General features: G+C 44.2%; 2 protein-coding genes across 2 annotated transcripts; both read left to right on the top strand.

Moving 5' to 3' along the window:
* Window positions 1-343: 343 nt before the first annotated feature.
* Window positions 344-8031, top strand: polr3h (polymerase (RNA) III (DNA directed) polypeptide H). Its single transcript, XM_008299952.1, has 6 exons — window positions 344-596; window positions 2206-2302; window positions 3382-3468; window positions 4136-4199; window positions 4317-4551; window positions 7478-8031. Exons 1-6 carry the CDS (start codon window positions 486-488, stop codon window positions 7526-7528), a joined length of 645 nt encoding a protein of 214 aa, XP_008298174.1. The 5' UTR covers window positions 344-485; the 3' UTR covers window positions 7529-8031.
* Window positions 8032-10793: 2762 nt separating this feature from the next.
* Window positions 10794-17404, top strand: csdc2b (cold shock domain containing C2, RNA binding b). Its single transcript, XM_008299953.1, has 4 exons — window positions 10794-10955; window positions 13461-13833; window positions 14952-15074; window positions 15735-17404. The coding sequence occupies exons 2-4, from the start codon at window positions 13652-13654 to the stop codon at window positions 15895-15897; spliced, it is 468 nt and encodes a 155-aa protein (XP_008298175.1). The 5' UTR covers window positions 10794-10955; window positions 13461-13651; the 3' UTR covers window positions 15898-17404.
* The last annotated feature ends 1472 nt before the right edge of the window (window positions 17405-18876 follow it).

Below are 18876 nucleotides of genomic sequence, written 5' to 3' on the forward strand. Positions count from 1 at the left end.
ATGAATCACAGGGTGATGAGGGGCTGGGAGTTAATGTCCAAAAACTTCTTCCTGCTCCTTTTCCAACTCATGTTTGTACATTTTTTGTTTTTTATTTTGTTTTTAATTTTGTTTTTTTTTATATGTATATATCAATATTGCCAGGATTTATTTATCATTTCTTTATTTCATATAAATGTTTATTTAATACTGAATTAAAAGGCTCCATAATAGCACAACAAACATAAACGGTGTACTATATCTTTAAATTTTGCGACGTGTCGTAAATGTGCACTGCCGTAAATAATCACGTGGGAACGTCATGGATGAAACTCATGTTGTGTAGGTAACTTGTGTTTTTCTTTTCTTTTTTTTTTTAATGCCGACTATAAACTTTTCTCTCTGCTGAGGACAGTGTTAGAGAAGAAGAAGAAGATCAAATGGTTTCCGGTTAAAAAAGCCGCTGAGGCCGGTGGAACTGTTTACGTCTGTAGCCGCTCAGCATCATGTTCGTGTTGGTGGAGATGGTCGACACCGTCCGCATCCCGCCGTGGAGCTTCCAGAGACAGCTGAACGAAGCCATAGCCGAGGAGCTCAACAAGAAGCTGGCCAACAAGGTGACAAAGACGGTTCTCAGCACCCGGAACACCCCGCTGCACGCTTCCGGATGTTAGCATCATGTTAGCATCACAGGAAAAACAACCAAATTACTACAGCTTTTATTCAGTCAGCTAGTTTCATCCAGCTAGCTGCTGATTTTTTTGAAGAAATAATAATAATAATAATAATTGTTATAATAAAAGTGGTGAGAAAGAACAAAGCAAATCCTTAATAATAATAATAATAATAATAATTAATAAACTTTATTTATAGAACACCTTTCTCAACAAATGTTACAAAGTGCTTTTCAATAAAAAAAATAAAATTAAAATTAAAATACAACAAGCACACAAAATAACTGATAAAAGTAGAACGCACACAAATAAAGCCGGAAGCTATAAAACATAAATAAAATCAGGAAAAGTTCTCCGATAAAAATGTGTTTTAAGTCTTAGAACAGAGCACAGAATCACCTGATGTCCTCGGGCAGGTCGTTGATAATAGTAGGTTTATTTGTACAGCACTTCTCAAAACACACAAAGTGGTTTACAGTAAAAATAAATAGGATAAAACTAACAAAAATAAATAAATAAAATAAAAACGGTAAGATCGTATAAATAAAAGCAGCTTTAAAATCAGATGAATTCATTCTGAGCTGGTGAGGTGGCAGGTCGGCATCTGTCCTCATCAACATCGGTTATAAATTAAAGATGTGATGTGATTTATTCAGACAAAAAGCACAGTTAAGCACCAAATGATTCATGCCAACCTGTGATGTATAGGAACGTCTTCTCCTCTGTTCTTGCTGGAAATGACATACACAAGTGACAAAACACAGTCTAGCTTCTGCAACACTTCTACTAAAAATGCCGTCTCTAAAATCATTTATATTCCTCGAAACCATTGCAAATTCTGTCCCATTCCAACAGTTCTACACTGAAAGTTCTCTGGTAGGAAGCCAAAAGTGACTCTCGCTTTGGCACGAGTCTTAGTGAGATAAGCCAAGATAAATCCAAGAATCATCACAAGAACCGTCCTGATGAGCATCTCTCGTAGCAACTTCTCGATCAGACACAAGGCTGATCTCCGCGGATGCATGAGGGCTTCGCTTTTCCCAGACAGACACACAAATTGAATCGCAGTGTTCATCTGATAAATTACGACGTACACGGGATTCAGAAAATGTTCGCTGAAGGAGGATAAACTGTCAGGATTCAGGTGTGCAGAGCTGGTAGAGACTCACCGACGCTGTAACTGCTGCCAAAGGATTTTCTACAAAATGCTGAATTAAGGATCCGAATACTTCTGTAAATTAGACGTTTAACATTTTTGCAAAAAGAGAGTCATTGTGTTGTTTACTGACTGTGTTGTGTATTTATGTGTATTAGAGTCTTGACACTATGTTAAAGTAGTCAGAACAATGATTTGGCTTTTAATGCATGTGTTTCAGTTCTCTTTACTTAAAGTTTAAAGATCAAAACTGTACAAGTCCAAAGTATAAAAATGTTAATACGGACCAACGTGAACCCAACACGTTCCAACATTTTTCGACAGCTGAAGCACTCGTGGGTTCCCGTTAGAGTGTGTTTGTAGGCTAAGCTGTCACCTGCTCTCTCCTGGCCTCAGGTGGTCTACAATGTGGGCCTCTGCATCTGCTTGTACGACATCACTAAACTGGACGACTCCTATATATTCCCAGGAGACGGCGCCTCGCACACTAAAGGTATGACGATGATGAGGTGGAGTCTCAGTGCAGATATTCGTACTGTACGATAACACTGAAACCGCCTGTTAGTATTGTGTAGGTCCCCCTTGTGCCACTAAAACTGCTCTGATCGGTTGCGACATGGACGACAGGATGTTCGCAGCAGATCCTTTAAGCCCTGTGGGTTGTGGGTCGGGGCCTCTGTGGATCGTGCTCGTTCCCACGGATGCTTGGTGGGATTTGGTTGCTGAGTCGACACTTAGGACTTGTTGTCATGTTGTTGGGGTTACTACTGGGCTTTTATTTCTGGTGAGGCGGGACACATTGTTCTACTGGGCCATCTGGAAGTGCTGTTTCCTTGGGGTGCATATTTGGTCCGTAACCATGTTTTAGGTGGGTGGTAGATTTAAACCCAAAGGAACTCTTAGCACATCTATAACATGAGTCAGGAGTGTAGGATGTGGACGAGCACATCCAAACAGACTCCCGCACGCTGTCTGACTTGCATGATAAATTTATTAGTGCAATGTTTCGGTGCAACTTGCCACTGTGGAGCATAGAGTAGTTTTACAGGGTTTACCACAGTTGTAGGTGAGCTGGTGTGCTCAGGGGTCCATGGAGAGAGGCTGGGACTTCATAGAGGAGCAATGAAGTTACTTCTGAGTCGTTTTAAAGCGGGAAGGGATTTTCTCATGAAAAAAACTTTCATGATGCAGCGTTGACACACAGATGGGTTTGTAGGGTTCTGAACAGTGACTGTGGAGGACGTCAGTGTTGTGGATCATTGGTGTGTGTAGATTAATCATAGCAACTGGACCTGCTTGAGTTCCTTAAAGATGTTCCACCTCTCATCCAAGAGGCTTCATCAGCTCTGACTGACTAGTTGGGAGTTCCACATACTGATATCCTGAAGGAGACATTAACACCTGAGTTTCAGTTTTAATAAATGTCTTCAAGGAACTCAAGCGAGTCCAGTTGCTACGATTAATCTTCCTGAATAACCATGACCTGGAGGACTGAGACTCCTCCTTCTTCCCACTGTGTTCCTGTTATCCCAAAACAGATCTGGTCCCATCGTCCTTCTGTCTCTGTGTCAGTTCATTTCAGATACGTCGTTTTTCACCCGTTCCTCGACGAGATCCTCATCGGCAAGATCAAGTACTGCAGTCAGGAGGGAGTTCACGGTCAGTTCTCTTCAACTGTTTCAAGTTTGTTTGCACATTTTTTAGAATTTAAGAATTCTTGATGCCCCTGTGGGCTGCAGGTGTCTCAGTGGTTAGCACCGTCGCCTCACAGCTAGAAGGTCGCCGGTTGGCGTCCCGGTGAGGACACCCGGGATCTTCCTGCGTGGAGTCTCCATGTTCTCCCCGTGCAGCGTGGGTTCTCTCCGGGTTCTCCGGCTTCCTCCCACAGTCCAGAAACATGCTGAGGTTAATTGGTGATTGTAAATTGTCCGTAGGTGTGAATGTGAGTGGGCTTGGTTGTCTGTCTCTAAGTGTAGCCCTGTGATAGACTGGTTACCTGTCCAGGTGAACCTGCCTTCACCCTGAGTCAGCTGGGATAGACTCCCCCCCCCATGACCCTGGTGAGGATTAAGGTGTAGAGATGATGGATGGATGGAAGTCTGGCTCATCATGGAGGAAACTAGTCTTGTCTGTAAAAACTTTACTTATTCTACCTTGTATTTGGGGCTCATCAGAGATGCAGATTCCAGAAGTGTTTGTCTTGTAGAGGTGTGAAAAAAAGTGTGCCTAGACAACTTCAACATAGTCTGAGTTTGACCTGAAATCTCACAAATCCCTGCTTTTGATAAAATCCTTTTGTAAACGTTGTGGCCGTTCTCCTTCACAGTGACAATGGGCTTCTTTGACGACATCCTCATTCCCCCAGAGTCGCTCCAGCAGCCTGCAAAGTTGTATCCTGACCTACGGTGTTCCTACAAAGGAAATTAAGTGCTGTTGAGGTTTGGCTTCGTAACATTTGCTTGACGAATTAGTGATGGTAGCGGAGTCTTCCTTAGCCGCAGCATCAGCGATGAAGCAGAGCAGGTCTGGCTTTGGGAGTATGAAACGGACGAGGGCGCTCACGACCTCTACATGGACCAGGGGGAGGAGATCCGCTTTCGGGTGACGGATGAAGTGTTTGTGGACACTTCACCAACGGGTCCTGCCACCGCAACGCCTGACGCGCCGGCACAACCAGGACAGTTGACTGCGCCGCCAGCAGAAGACAGCGGAGAGAAGAAGGAGGCACCGTACACTTTGATTGTAAGGAGGCACCACTCGCCACAAGATAGAAAAAGAAAACTCGAATGTTTCCCCTTTTCCAGGCTCTGCTGGTGCACAGCAACATGAGCGAGGAACCGGAGAGAAGGAAGAAAAAGCCAAAATCACCAGAAACTATCAGCAGAGTCTCGCAGTTGTTGCAAATTCACGACACATGTAGTTTGTTTGACTTTTTAAGTCAGAACCATGAAGCCATGACAAGTAGTCATTCAAGTCATCTGGTACAAACGACTGTATTTTTCCACATGGTGATGATATTTTAGTAGAAGTTTTAGCGTGCAGCTCCAGTTTGAAGCTCATAGTCTGATTCCAACTTCGATGGGACCTGAACTTCCAGGACCTGGAGCTGTGTCCTTGTTTAAAAGCTGCCTCTTTTTTCAAAACCCATATTTTAGGCTGAACTAATCACCAAACCTGCTTCAAATTTACCTGAGACTGCATCTCTGTGTTTGAATTACATGATGAAGTCTGTACCTGAGCTACCCAGGTGCTTTTCCTCTTTGGAAGTATTTTTACTTTTTCAATAGAAGTAGTTACTGCTTAGTAATCCCTCTGAGTACTTCTTACTTACATACTTACAGCTGTGGGCACCGTGAATGTGTAGCTGCTGCTCTTAGGCCAGTGTTTGGGGAGGCTCTGACATTAGGTCTTAGATCTCCTTCCACGGTGGTCCACAAGCTGCTCAGCATCAGTCAGTCAGTCCACGCTGGTTCTGCTTTACGGTGTTAATAATGTGTGCACGTGCTCAGCAGAGAACACACAGACAGGACCTACTGCACATGTATAGAACAGACTCCTCCAGCATACTAGAAAAGTAGTTCCACAGCAGCAGCTACATTCGCAGCTGTCAGGAACTGTGATTCAGGCTTTAAGGAGGACCATGGTGCACATGCTCAGTCTGTGTATTCCGTTCATGGACCCTCTGTCCTGGTAGCACAGCCGGCGTGGACACACATGTGTTTTTAAAGCAGCAGTTGCAGGTTCTGAGGCTGAGCTACGACTTGGTTCGTGTGAAGCAGCAGGTCTGAGCAAAGCATCCAAAGCTTGACTGTGTGGCAAACTGCTTGCAAACCTGGCTGATAATTGGACAGTTTGCTGAATGAATGTACTTTACCATCAGTTCCTGGTGAGGGTGCTGTGGATGCTGTAGTGGAGGAAGGTCCTCTGCTGTGTGTTGATCGAGCCTGACTGATGTGTAGCTGATCAGCTCATTACAGGAACACTTAACAAATAGGTAGCAGTAGAACTGAAGCGCCAAAAACATTTTTAAAATGCACAAACCAGCACTTGAATCTGAGGAATCCTTATTAAGATGCTGTGCGTGTGTATGTTAAAGTACCGGGTCATGTGATGAATGAATGATGAGAGGCCGGTATCTTTCAGGCTATTCTTGCAGAGCAGGGTTATAAAAAATGGATGTTGCAGCACAACAAATCTGTAGCTCTGTGCTTTTTTGCTCCTCTGGTTCTGTGCTGCCTCGAGGCCGGCACTGTTTGTGGAAGGAGCTCAACGTGTCCGGCTGCACATGAACCGATTGTAGTTTTTTTCATCTTAAATGTCGCTCTTGACTCTTATTCTGGGGTTCAGGAGATTTGTCCTGAGGCCAAACCAAAACAAGAGTCAGCCATGTGTGGGTTTGCAGCGACTTTAAAACCCATCTGACCTCGTTAACGAATCCGTGTGGTGTTTTATTTGTTGTCATGAGTGAACTAAGCAGCCAAGGCCATGGCTGAGAAAGTCCAGCTGTACTGACGACTCAAAAACAAATATTCTGTGGTCTCATACCAAGCCAAACTTAAGGAACCAAAGTGTGTTGTAGCTCCAGTAGCCTTGAAGCTAGAAACATGGTTCCAGAACTAAATGTAAATCAGGTTACGGATCTGTGTGCTGTGACTCTTAGTACTAATATGTGTCATATTTTTATGAATTTTTAGTGATGCACGATATTAAAATGTCTGGCCGATACTGATATTAGGATTTCTGATATCGCCGATAACTGATATTACCGACGTCGATATTCAATTTTTGTTCAACCTGAAAACTGAATATAAGTAGCACTGTGAGAAAACTATTCAAAAGAAGCCCAGATTAGACCCCATAGTCTTCTTGATTACGTAACAAGCATATTTAAGTCCAGGACCATTCACGTAAAAACATCTGTGAAACAGCAGCGATATCAAACGCAGAGACGAAGGTACTGATGTCAGACAATCATCGGCTAAATGTGTTCATCGGACCGATACCGGTATATCGGAAAAAACACTAATATCGGCCGATACCGATGTGGTCTTTCATCTTTTGATGTACGACTTTTAATCGGCTAATTATGTAACGAAGCTTTTGCAGCCTTTTGTAGATTTTAGCAGTGTGTCATGTGACCAGCTAGAACAGAGGTCTGTTGTTTTTGGAGAATAAATTGTCACCTGCTCTGAAAAGCACAAATTTGTCTCCATGAGCACATAACTGGCATTAAGAAGGAGCCACGAGGGTCTTCTTTTCAACGATGTTAAAATCTAACTCAGATAAGCAATGTATAGTCATTTATGGTGTTTAAATGCACTCAGTTGGTACTTAAACTTCATGGCAGCAAGATTTCTACGGAGAAGCCAGAACATGATAAAACACGACGAGCATCTTGTGGCTTTGTTGGTGGAAGTTGTGAAGTTTCAGATTTAATACCGGTTTCTTTCTGTACACGTGTTGATCTACAAACAGCAGCTCTCTGCAGTCACCCCTCTGGAATTCAGATTTTGTTTTTTCTTTAGAACTGGTTTTCAGGTATGACTTAAGAAAGAAAAAATGAAGTCAGAATACAGTCACAGGGATGAATTTTTAGGGGTTAAATCATCGTCTGGAGAGGGACTCGGAAAGCATAGAGCCTTCCTGACCTTTTGTGTTTTTGTTTCAGGGGACCATCTGTGAACCCGGGCTGGGGCTGCTGTCCTGGTGGAACAGTTAGCGCTGAAGAGGAGGAGGAGAGCGTTTAATGACTACAGCTGCTCTGAAACACCAGAGACATGGAGCCATGCTGTCTGGTGCAGAAGTCGAGACTCAAAGTGAAGCTGTGTTATGAACCGGGTCGGTGTCGGTGTGGCGCTCGACCCGAAGCGTACCAGCTTCATGTTCATGTGAAGAACAACGAACGATGATGTCGTCACTGCTTTAACCAGACATACAGGTGCTACAGAAAGATGTGTTGACTGATTTGTCAGATTAATGTATGTGGTGCCTTTTTTTTTTTTTTTAGTTTGAAGGTGAGAAATGAAGCTGGGGGACATTTATGTTGATGCATAAACAGCAAGATCCAAATAACAACAATATGAAGACGTTATTTTTTAGTGGGAGTCAAATTTGTAAGAGATTTACTTTCCATGGTAGATATAACCTCTCCCGCTTCTCATGTGCACACATCCTTAACTGATTCATGTGTTTTGTGTTTCAGTAAAAAGGCGTATCATCGGAGTGAGTGGTTTGTGTGATTATAGAAAGTATATCACAGAGGATTAGTGGGCGGCCTGTAAATCCTACAGTTTGAGGGGCAGTGAAGGGCACAGATCTGCCCTCTGCATGCTAAACGTTGCTCGCTGTTAGTTTGCATCTCACACACACACATATACTGCTGTTTATTGTGCAATGCAGTGGGCTGTTTCATGTGACAACTGCATGGTCAGTTGTTGTCGCTGCGGTTGTCTGTTGTGAAACTAGGACGGGCTTTTGAGTGTTTTTTCAGCAGAAATAGACCGACTGCATGTGACCTGTGCTGGAGCTGCAGACACACAGGCTGCAGAAAACGTAGCTCAGGAGAAGGATGAATGTGCTAACGGCATACAGCATCCTGTGCAATAACATTTAAACATCAAATGATTCTAAACTCTACACCTCTCACAGTTATAGAGTATTTCTTATTGATAATCAAATACTTTAGAAAGACTATGTTAAAAATACATCCCCCAAAGGCTCTAACAGCATGAACATGGTTGTAAAATGACCACCAGAACTTTCTCTATGGGCTGTGTCCATCTGCATCATTGCCTCTCGTGGGAGCTACAGAATGAGCCAGTGAACCTGATCAGAGCTGGTCGTCCTCCTGACATGACGCCACAGACGGTGTGCTGCTTCTGTTTCTAAACAGGTGCTTCAGACATGGCACAGGGATTATCACCGGGAATGTCCATGACGGCTTAGACAGCGTGAAGCACATGAACAAGTCATCCAGGTCATGGTTATTGGAGGTCTGAGGCATCACCTCTCACCTGTTTACAGTTCAGTCCTAAGATCTCTACCCTGGAAGATGAAACCACATCCACACCTAGCCACGAAGACCCTAACGAGCCCCACTGTGTCATGGGGAGCGCTAACGACTCACATAATGAGGGGAAGGAGCAACAAACCCTCAGTTGAAACCAAAACTCAGGTGTTAATGTCTCCTTCAGGATATCAGTATGTGGAACTCCCAACTAGTCAGTCAGCCCTGATGGAGCCTCTTGGATGAGAGGTGGAACGTCTTCAAGGAACTCAAGCAGGTCCCGTTGAAAACATGAATATTTGGAACGCATTCATCTGTCAGATGAGACCAAGATAAATTTGGTGGGATCCGCCATGTTTGGCGTGAATCTGACCAGGACTGGGCGGCTGTGGCTCAGGTGGTAGAGCAGGTTGTCCTCTGATTTAAGGTTCGATCTCTGCCCCTCCACAGTCGAAGTGTCCTTGGGCAAGACACTGAACCTGAAGTTGCTCCCAACTGGTGCATGAATGTGTGAATGAGAAAACCTTGTGAAGCGCTTTGAGTGCCACTGAGGTAGAAAAGTGCTATGTAAGTGCAGACCATTTGCCATTTACTACCACAGTGAATGCATCGTCCTGACAGTGCAGCACTGAGGTGGGATGATGTGGAGCTGCATGAGTGCAAAAAGGTGTTTTTTGGGTTTTTTTTTTTTTTTATAAAACTGGCTGAACAGATTAACTCCCAGTCTGCAGAAGTTTGGCAGGATAAAGAATAATCCAAAGAACACTGACAACATCACACAGGAGTCTCTAAAGAAGCAAGTTTATCGTCTGACTTGAATCCAAAAGAACTTTGTGCAACGCTGGTGTCTCACCAAAACAAGCGGTGGACATATTAAATAAAAAATGTAAGATTTGAATCTAAGTAATGAAATGTTGGTGCATTGAAGTCCTGCTGTGGAGCCTGTAAAATAGTTTTTATTTTACACATGAGCAGATGCCTTCTGTTAGAAGTGATGCAGTTACTGTAAGGTGATGGGATTTATTATTATCTGGCCTTTAACTCTGACACACGGTTCAGATTTTATGCCTTCACAGTGTGGTTTGGGTCAATTTTGACCACACTGTCAAGAACCCCCTCATAGTAAGCGTCTACACCAGATTTTAAACTACAAATCTGTTTAGAGCGTCTAAATAGCTGATGTCACAATAATACATGCACACAATAATTCGACCCACACTGGTAGATCTAAAATTCATCTCAATGGATATACGGGTCAAATCTGACCCCAAACAGCTTCAGAGTACAAAAGCTTGTAGCACCTGTGCAGAAGTACAACATTTTAAATTATTTTAATTTGTGTGTATTATGGGTCGCTTTGCTAAAAGTCATCAAATGTCCAGTTAAAGCAATGACATTTAAGGTGTTTTTTACTGCTGTCAAATGTCAAAATGGGTCAAATTTGACCCCAAACAGCCTCTAAAGGTCGAAGTAATGATGCACAGGAGTGTTCTGCTGTAGACTGTAGATATATAGGAGCTCACTTTAGGCGTTGTGAGCGTTTTGGTCAACATATGTGATGAAACAAGAGCCTTCAGGACCAAACAGGACATAACGTGCACCAAGGACACATGCACCATCCTCCTCCTCCTCCTCTTCCTCCTCTTCCTCCTCCTCCTCCTTCTCTTCCTCTTCCTCCTCCTCCTCCTCCTCTTCCTCACCACCACACTGAGCTCCTCTGTTCCTCTGCAGATGAACAAGACCAGAAGAATGAAGGAAGTCGTTGTCTTACTATCTTTGTGAGCCAATTGCTGCACATAAGAATTAACCCTCAAACAGCCGGTTTGTTGTTGTTGTTCTTTTTAAATGGTCCCTACAAATCTGTCGGACACACACACACACACACACACACACCTACACACACACACACACACACACGGAGTCACATCACGCCATCGGAATCTCCGCCAGCTGCGCAGACTCAGCCTCCTCCTCTCCTCCTCCTCCTCCTCCTCCTCTCGCCGTCACATCAGGGTCTTTCCGTCGCTCTGCGCGGATTTTGTCGACTTTATTTATTTAATTACTGGTTATATAATCCGCAGCGACTTTGCAACGCGCTCGTTGGCACTCGGTGACCGTCCTCCACCTCCAGCCCGATGCAGTGAGTAAATAAAGATTTTCATATTTATGTGACTGTGGTGCGTGTGTGAGCGGCTGCAGGAAGGCTGGCTTTTGTTTTGAATCAGGACTCTATATATTTATGAATAGTAAGATATGTTCTAGGCAAGCCTGACTGGAAAGAGAGAAAAAAAACGCTAAATGAAAAAGAGATTTATTCATCTGTGATTTGCTTCTTGTTCGTTGTGTTCTTTCAGAGCATTGTCCGCTCAGTTCTGAGACAGAGGTGATTATAAATGCCTTGATTCTCAATGCGGGGACACACAGAGAAGTGAAGCTGTGACCCGTCTGTCAGCAGAGTCGGGAACTGTGTGGTTCTGGACAAACTCCACCAACACACACAGTTCTGATCAGTCAAGCTTTCTGCTGAACGGAACCACAGAGGAGGAGGAGGTCACAGCAGCCGTGACCTTCTGAAGTCTTGTGTTTGTTGCGCATCCAGATGTTGTCCCGCCGCTGCCTGCATCTGGAAGCGTCTGTGTCCGCTCACATCGTTTCTGATCAATATGATCATGAGTGATGGAAGTCAGCAGAGGAGCTGTGATTCTGCTGTCGCGGTGTTTTTGTGTTTTTTCTCGTGTAGTGGTCACCGTTAGATTACAGGATACGTAAATTGTTCATTTGGGAGGAAGGGGGGGGGCTGACGTCACGAGCGCACCACTGGAGTTCTGCAGCTGTGCTTACGTCACGCCGCGTGCCTGCATCACGGAGGAGTGGGCGTCAAGATGCACGCGCTCCACATCTTATGCATTTAGTGAGATACGTTTGTGCTGCATTCCTGGAGCACTAAATAAATAAAAGACCATCAGATGCAACAACTATGAGAATGTGACAGTAGAGGAAGCAGGAAGGAGGGACCCAGCAGCATGTGGATACAGGAGGAGCCCTCTGACCCCAATATGTGTTGAACATGAACTCCAGTCCCTGCTGGGACACACCCAACAGGAATGAAAATTTAATCTCCGCCTTTATTACTATGGTTGGAGATAAATAATTTACCGTCACCGTACAGACCTGTTGGGTGGAATGCAGCTGCAGGGCCAGAACCAGGAGGTGGACGCCACTGATTCATCTCTGGCCACCCGCCTGTGGCCTCGCCTCACGTAGCCGGACCGTAGTGTCGACCCAGTGCTGTGTAGAATAGTCTGACACGTTATCATCGTGCTCGTTTGCATTTCTTTGAAGCAGTGACAATCATTAAAACTGATCATTTGCAGAAAACAAATAGCAAGGCTGCCTTATTGTAAGATCATCAAAACTTTCTAGCCTGGATGTGGACCACCAGTGGCCGGTCGATACGACGACATACATCCAGTGAATCGTATAAACTCATAGAACTGGGGCTCTTTTTTTCCTGCAGAACCATCTGTGCTGTTGTTCCCTTACATTACAACAACTCAACCAGCCCCCTTTAACTACACACAGCCGAGGAGTTCTGACCAGCCAGAACATGTTGAATATTTGTGTTGCTGCCAGTGAAAAGTGTTGAGACTCCAAAAGCATGCAGCTGTTTTTCACATGTAAATAAAGAATGTGTTTGTACTTGTTTTAGTTGGTCTACGTACAGACTTGTATTAAAACTTGCTTTTAAAGATCTCTGCAATGAAACGGTGCAAAGTGCTGCACAATGCAAGACGAAAGAAAGTAAAGGCTGGACGGAGGCAGTCTGACGTCTCAACTAGATGGATGTCCTGAGCAGAACAGGGACACTTTGACAGAAGAGTGTTACTCATGCAATTTGTAATTATCGTTTGAGCTTTATCAAAGATTAAAAAAGCAGAATTTAAGCAACCAACCAGATTCTAATCAGCTGAGGGTAAAGAAGCTTATTATAGTGCAGTGTTGCCTCCATAAACAAATGATTAGAGTGAAGAAAGGGCTATTTGGTGGCAACCAGCTGAACCAAAAGGCTCAAAGGTGAAGGTGAAACAGCGAAATCAGAACCCTCCACCAAATATCACACCCAAACTCAGCTTACTTATTAACAAATGTGAACTGTTCTCAGTGACTCTGATGTTTAGTGAAGAAACTGTCCGTAAACGTTTATCTCAGGTGGAGCTTGGATTCTGTATTTATTTAACAAGAAACCTACAAACTAGAAGTGCAGTAGATCTACGAACAGCGTACTACAGATGTGCTGCATTGGACCACACCTTGTTTCAAACCCTCCCAGCACCATGGACAGGCAGGGCTGCGTTCCTGAAGTTTCATTTATTGAAGGGTCTGCTTGACTGATAGAGGTTGGCTGTGTCACTGTGATATCCATGAATTTTTATCCTATGACATAAATGTGGCGTCTAATGAAACACACTGGAAGCAGCAACAAAAAGAAGGCCTTTCCTCTGCACGGCTGTTAGCGGTTTCTGATGTGAATGGGCTTCCTGTTGGCTGAACGCTCCTCTCTCATCCTGCCTCTCTGCCATAAGGCCTCAGTATGACAGCTCCTTCATCTGCCTTTGCTGTGTCTCTGTGATCTCTCTCCTCACAGGAAGTCCTCTTGACAGACCTGAGGAGACAGCGCTGACCTGGATAACTGCTGAGCCCGAGTCCCGCACCGAGGCAGGTCTCAGATACACAAGCAGACAGACAGCGGTGTCAGCAGACCTTCAGCCGCCTGCAGCTCAGGGAGCAACAACTGGAACACACATCGTCCTCCTCCTCCTCTTCATCACATCTGGCATGGCCGACCCCAGCCTCACGTCGCCCTCCGGCACCCCGCTGCGCTCCCCCAACGCCTCCCTCACCCTCTCCTTCCCCTTCCTGAGAGAGGGCAGCCGGGTGTGGGAGGAAGGGAAGGAGAAGCCGCTGCCTCGGGACCTGCCCAGCCCTCTGCCCACCAAACGCACCCGCACCTACTCTGCGTAAGCACAGCCGCTTTATTTACCCCAAGTTTACAGGTGGAGGCAGATATTTGCTTCCTATGGTACAGTGTTTCCATCACATTTTCAGTTGTTCACTTTTTGCTGTCAGGACCATGTGGAAGGGCTTAGAAGCTGCAGCTGATGGCTTCGTTAGTGGTTGATTAATTCCTGACTAAGTTTAGTTTGAGCTAAGGAAAAGGCTCATTGAGATTAAGACTGTCCTGGCCAAGACAGGCAGCAGCATGAGGTCACAGCAGCATCCACACAGACATCATACACGGTGAAATTACATTTAGAGGATTAGAAATCAGGGCTCAGGTGTCCTCATCGGGTCGCCGGTTGGTGTCCCGGTGAGGACACCCGGGATCTTTCTGCGTGGAGTCTCCATGTTCTCCCCGTGCAGCGTGGGTTCTCTCCGGGTTCTCCGGCTTCCTCCCACAGTCCAGAAACATGCTGAGGTTAATTGGTGATTGTAAATTGTCCGTAGGTGTGAATGTGAGTGTGCTTGGTTGTCTGTCTCTAAGTGTAGCCCTGTGATAGACTGGTTACCTGTCCAGGTGAACCTGCCTTCACCCTGAGTCAGCTGGGATAGGCTCCGCCCCCCATGACCCTGGTGAGGATTAAGGTGTAGAGATGATGGATGGATGTACAGTTCAAATTAGTTCCACTTTGACTTCCTGCATGTGTAATGGTAATTCAGTGGTTTAATATATAATGATTCAACTTTTACATGCAACAGAGCAAATTGTCAGTTGTTGTGTTGTTTCCTTTGCTTGATAAAGGTTTTTAATGCTTTACTAAACTGCAGACGGATCACTGAGAGCTGTCCGGTTTATACGCCGAGGCAGCAGATCAGCGTTCTCCTCTCTCCTGTAACACTGTGAGGCAGAATGTAGGAGTTGATCTGATCAGCCCTGAGTCTCGCTTTGTCACATGAGTTATGAATGCTTCACTCTGTCGTCTCACTTCCCCATTTTTCAAGTGAAGAAAGTCTGGACCATTAATTGCATCACATAAAAGAAAAAAACTGCTGTTTCTGCTTGTTTCTGTGTGCAGCAGCTGCAGCAGTAGGTGATGAGAGGGTTTTATTTCACGTGTCGTCCTCTCTCTGCCTGCAGGACGGTCCGCGCTCACTCAGGTCCAGTTTTCAAGGGCACGTGTAAGAACTTCTCCAGGTCACAAGGTCACGGCTTCCTCCGACCTTCCCACGGCGGTGACGACATCTTCGTTCACATCTCAGAGTGAGTGTCAGAAACACACAGCAGTTTAATGTGCTCCTGCTTCACCAAGTTTCATGAAACTCAGCCTGGTAGTTTTTTATTCTGCCACAGTGATGATATGACAACACAGCAAACAAGACTGTACTTGAACTTTACTTTTTCATACACAATAGCTTCCTGTGCCTCCTGCAGTAAGTGAACATGCACTACAGCTTCTCTGGACGGGATTTTTTCCACCTTTTTATTTAGCAAAAAGCAATACATCAAATGTTATTACTGCAAAAAGCAGATTTGTGAAATGTCTGCAGGGAGATTATGCAGGATGATCCCGTTATCCAGATATCTGCATCGTGGCTCAAACATTTCTCTCATCTCAAATGTCTTTACATTCTGAGCTCTGGCAGCTGTCTGTGTTTGTTTCTGTGGTATTTGTGTGAGACCACATTGAGCTCCAGTGTTTTTTTTGTTGTTTTTTTTTCTTTACGTGATTTAATTAAACAACATGGAAGGGAACAAGCTGCTTTTACTATTAACCATCGTTCAGTTTGTGGGAAGTTTAAAAAAAAACTGCTGCTTTCAGTCAAATCTCATGAGCTTCAAAATGCTCCAAATCTGCTTGTACGTTTACATCAAGTAAAACTCACTGTTCTCACTCCGTCGTCCTCCTTGTTCTTGTTCCAGCATCGAGGGCGAGTACGTCCCGGTCGAGGGCGATGAGGTCACGTACAAAGTGTGCCGGGTCCCACCCAAGAACCTGAAGGTGCAGGCGGTGGAGGTGAAGATCACACATCTCAACCCGGGCACGAAACACGAGACCTGGTCCGGGCAGATCATCAGCTCGTAGGGCCTCCGGGCCTGCTGGGACGCAGCGGCCGGGGTCGGATCGGGTGGTGGGACTCGAAACTCACTTAACTGTGCTCGAACTTTTTATTTAAAAACATGTTTTACTTACACAGCAAAGCGGCCGGTGTTAAATGAGTTATGGTTGGTGTTAAGAGCCGCTAACAGGGCTGATTTACTCACCGGTGAGTTTGCTGTGCACGTGAAACCAACCTTTTATTCACTGTTAAGAGAAAGTCGCATTTATTTTATCTATTTTTTGTTCAAAGTCAAATCTGAGACGTGATTCTAATAGCGATGAACGAGGGATTTAAGACTCTCAAGGCGGTCGTTGGGCCTGTTTCTTGAAAGGAGGTTACTAAGGGATGAAATGTAGTGAAAACGTGATTTGTGCAAATCTGCAAACTGTGACGTGACATTTGAAGGTATGTGCGAGGACAGACGGCGACAAAGAGCCGGATTCAGTCTCACTTCCCGTCTGAGCAGCTTGTTTACAGCAGAAAGTTTCCAGGATCACATGTTGGGTGCAGATGTGGGTCAGATGACTTATCACACCCTGCAGGGTTCTTAGTGCAGACGCTGGATCGACGAATACAATTCCACAGATATCGGATGTAAAAGAAGGTAGATGAGGGAGTCGAGGTTGAAGAAAGATGAAATGACAAGTTGGCAGAATTAAGAGAGCTTTGCATTAGAAACCAATGAACCAGAACCCCAGAATATACCACGAATAGCTCAATTTGCATCCTCGATGGGGCGGTTTGGTTTCAGATCGTCTTAGAGAAATGACCTGACAGATAATAAGTGAGACGGAAACGCGAAGCAAACCGAGCATAAAACATTAAAAACATGAACCCGCTTTAGTTTGAGTAGAAAGTCTTTTCCTTCAAGATGCAAAGTTTCTGTCGTGCCGTCTTGTTTGTGGTTATTTATTTCAGTTATTTATTTGTTGATTCGTTCGTGTGTGTGAGGGAGAGTGTGTGTGTTTGCCCTCAGATTACAGACCATATTTTGGATATCAAAGTTAAAACTTGCACTTGAGAAAGCTGAACTTCAGCCACGATGAAAACTGCCAGGATTTACTCAAACTTCTGTTTTAAAAGGTCTGGAGCCACGGACTGCTTCGAAACCAGTTTCTGGATCTGTTTTTCTATTGTTCTGAAACATGTTTCTGTGTATTGACATATCAGGTGTGGTCATTGTGATGGTGAACTACACGACTACGTAGTTGGTACCAATAGAGCTCGTCCTCACATCGTCGTCTGTCGTTATTCAGGTTAAACGCTGTATTTTTTCTATCATGTGTCCCATAGCGTCTCTGTGCATCCCGTCTATCTGTTGGTGTCACTGCCTGTAACTGTTTAACATTAAATTTTTTATTATTATTTTCTTTGTGCTCCATCAGAGGTCACTTTTGGTTGACTCTCTGCGGGTGAGCCGCTGCGGTGGCCATCCCCGTGATCACTTCTACTGAGCCTTGAAACAACATTAAAGCATTTTATGAGTCACAAGCGTGGCGTGTTTGTTTACTCGAATGTAGAAGTGAGAGTTTCACTGAAGGAGGAAGAGGAAGACGGCTGAGACGGCCGACCGGTCATGAGAGAGAGGGAGAGGTTTTTGAAATGCCCTGATTTGTTTTTAGAGCTTTCACTGTTTGAGAGTTTATGCCGTTGTAACCCTGGTATCTAAAACCAGTCCTTTCTACAGGGCTGGGATACTGGTTGTGTGTTTTTGATACCTCGAGTAAATACAATCAGAAACTTTACATTCTGTGTGTGCATGTATTAGAAAATTGTTCTGACACAGACTAAATTGTGGCTCAAAGATGAGCCTGGTATCAACATTTCTGGTGAAAATGAGACCTTTCATTTGCTTGTTCTGACCAACCACCTATCCCACATGATAAAAGTCTTCCCAAAATGCACTTTTTTAAAGATTTCCCGATAAATTAAGTTGCTATTGAAACCATGAAACATCCCATAATACTGATGCTCAAAATGTTGGTAAAAGATTTTGGCACCAGAAGTAGATGTAAAATGGATTTGGTCAGTTTTTAACAGCCCTGAAAATGTCCCTCAAATGTCTGTGTAAAGTTATGGGGGTTTACAAACGATGAAAATAAATTAGACAAATTACAATCATGTTGAACCCTCCACTGTGTACTTCAAAAGCCAGTAACTGTAAAATATTCATAGTAAGAAGTTTTTAATGACTCCATTAAATGTACTAACCTCGGCTGATTCTGAGGGAGTCAGATGGAACTTTTAAAATTAGATTTAGTTTATTTTATATGGGATGGTATGATTTTGACAACAAAACCAAAGTTAGCCTGTTAACCAGGATGAATAACCATTAATTATACACATCAGAGCCCCATCCTTTGTTTGGGAGGACATGCCACAGCGTCAGAAAGTATTATGTCTGGTTTGAAATGCATGCAGATGAAAAAAAAGAAGTCTTAGGAGCATCTTATAGTTTAGGAGCAGGTTCAACAGATTCACAAACTCGTGGGTTTCTCTATCCTGGTGTCATCACAGTGACTAAATAATATCTATAAAGCATGATGTGTTCCTAAAGAAACTGTATTTCTCATCACTGTGCACATTACAGCAGGTAGGTGGTGCTGTGTCCTGTGTTCTTATGATCTACTGGGATCATACGGTACTCACACTTCTTTTTTTTTTAAATGAGGAGAAGAAGTTTAGTCTGTTCTGAATTTTACAGGAAGCCGGTGAAGAGCGTCTGAATTTAGATGAGGAACATCACAGCTCATCTTTATGTCTTTAAACACGCTTGAGGTTTGACTAATTAATAATAGATAAACTTCTTCGATAGTTATAGTTTGGCATCATTGCTTTGGTTCACAACAAGAACAAGGACCCAGATGCAGACGGCCTGGCAGGCAGCAACACTTCAGTGGTTTTATTTAAAGAAATAAAAAAAATTAAAGCCGCAAGCGGCGATGGACGGGTCCTCGCCCTAC

The sequence above is a fragment of the Stegastes partitus genome, unplaced genomic scaffold, assembly GCF_000690725.1.
Source record: "Stegastes partitus isolate 25-593 unplaced genomic scaffold, Stegastes_partitus-1.0.2 Scaffold1482, whole genome shotgun sequence".
Classification (NCBI taxonomy): domain Eukaryota; kingdom Metazoa; phylum Chordata; class Actinopteri; family Pomacentridae; genus Stegastes; species Stegastes partitus.

What these genes read in the sequence shown, in the direction of transcription:
- polr3h (XM_008299952.1), top strand. Translation starts at nt 486, where the DNA reads ATGTTCGTGTTGGTGGAGATGGTCGACACCGTCCGCATCCCGCCGTGG. An exon ending in CGGCGCCTCGCACACTAAAG is followed by an intron (nt 2,303 to 3,381) that starts GTATGACGATGA and finishes TCTCTGTGTCAG; the next exon opens with TTCATTTCAGATACGTCGTT. An exon ending in CAGTCAGGAGGGAGTTCACG is followed by an intron (nt 3,469 to 4,135) that starts GTCAGTTCTCTT and finishes TCTCCTTCACAG; the next exon opens with TGACAATGGGCTTCTTTGAC.
- csdc2b (XM_008299953.1), top strand. Translation starts at nt 13,652, where the DNA reads ATGGCCGACCCCAGCCTCACGTCGCCCTCCGGCACCCCGCTGCGCTCC. An exon ending in CGCACCCGCACCTACTCTGC is followed by an intron (nt 13,834 to 14,951) that starts GTAAGCACAGCC and finishes CTCTGCCTGCAG; the next exon opens with GACGGTCCGCGCTCACTCAG. An exon ending in ATCTTCGTTCACATCTCAGA is followed by an intron (nt 15,075 to 15,734) that starts GTGAGTGTCAGA and finishes TTCTTGTTCCAG; the next exon opens with CATCGAGGGCGAGTACGTCC.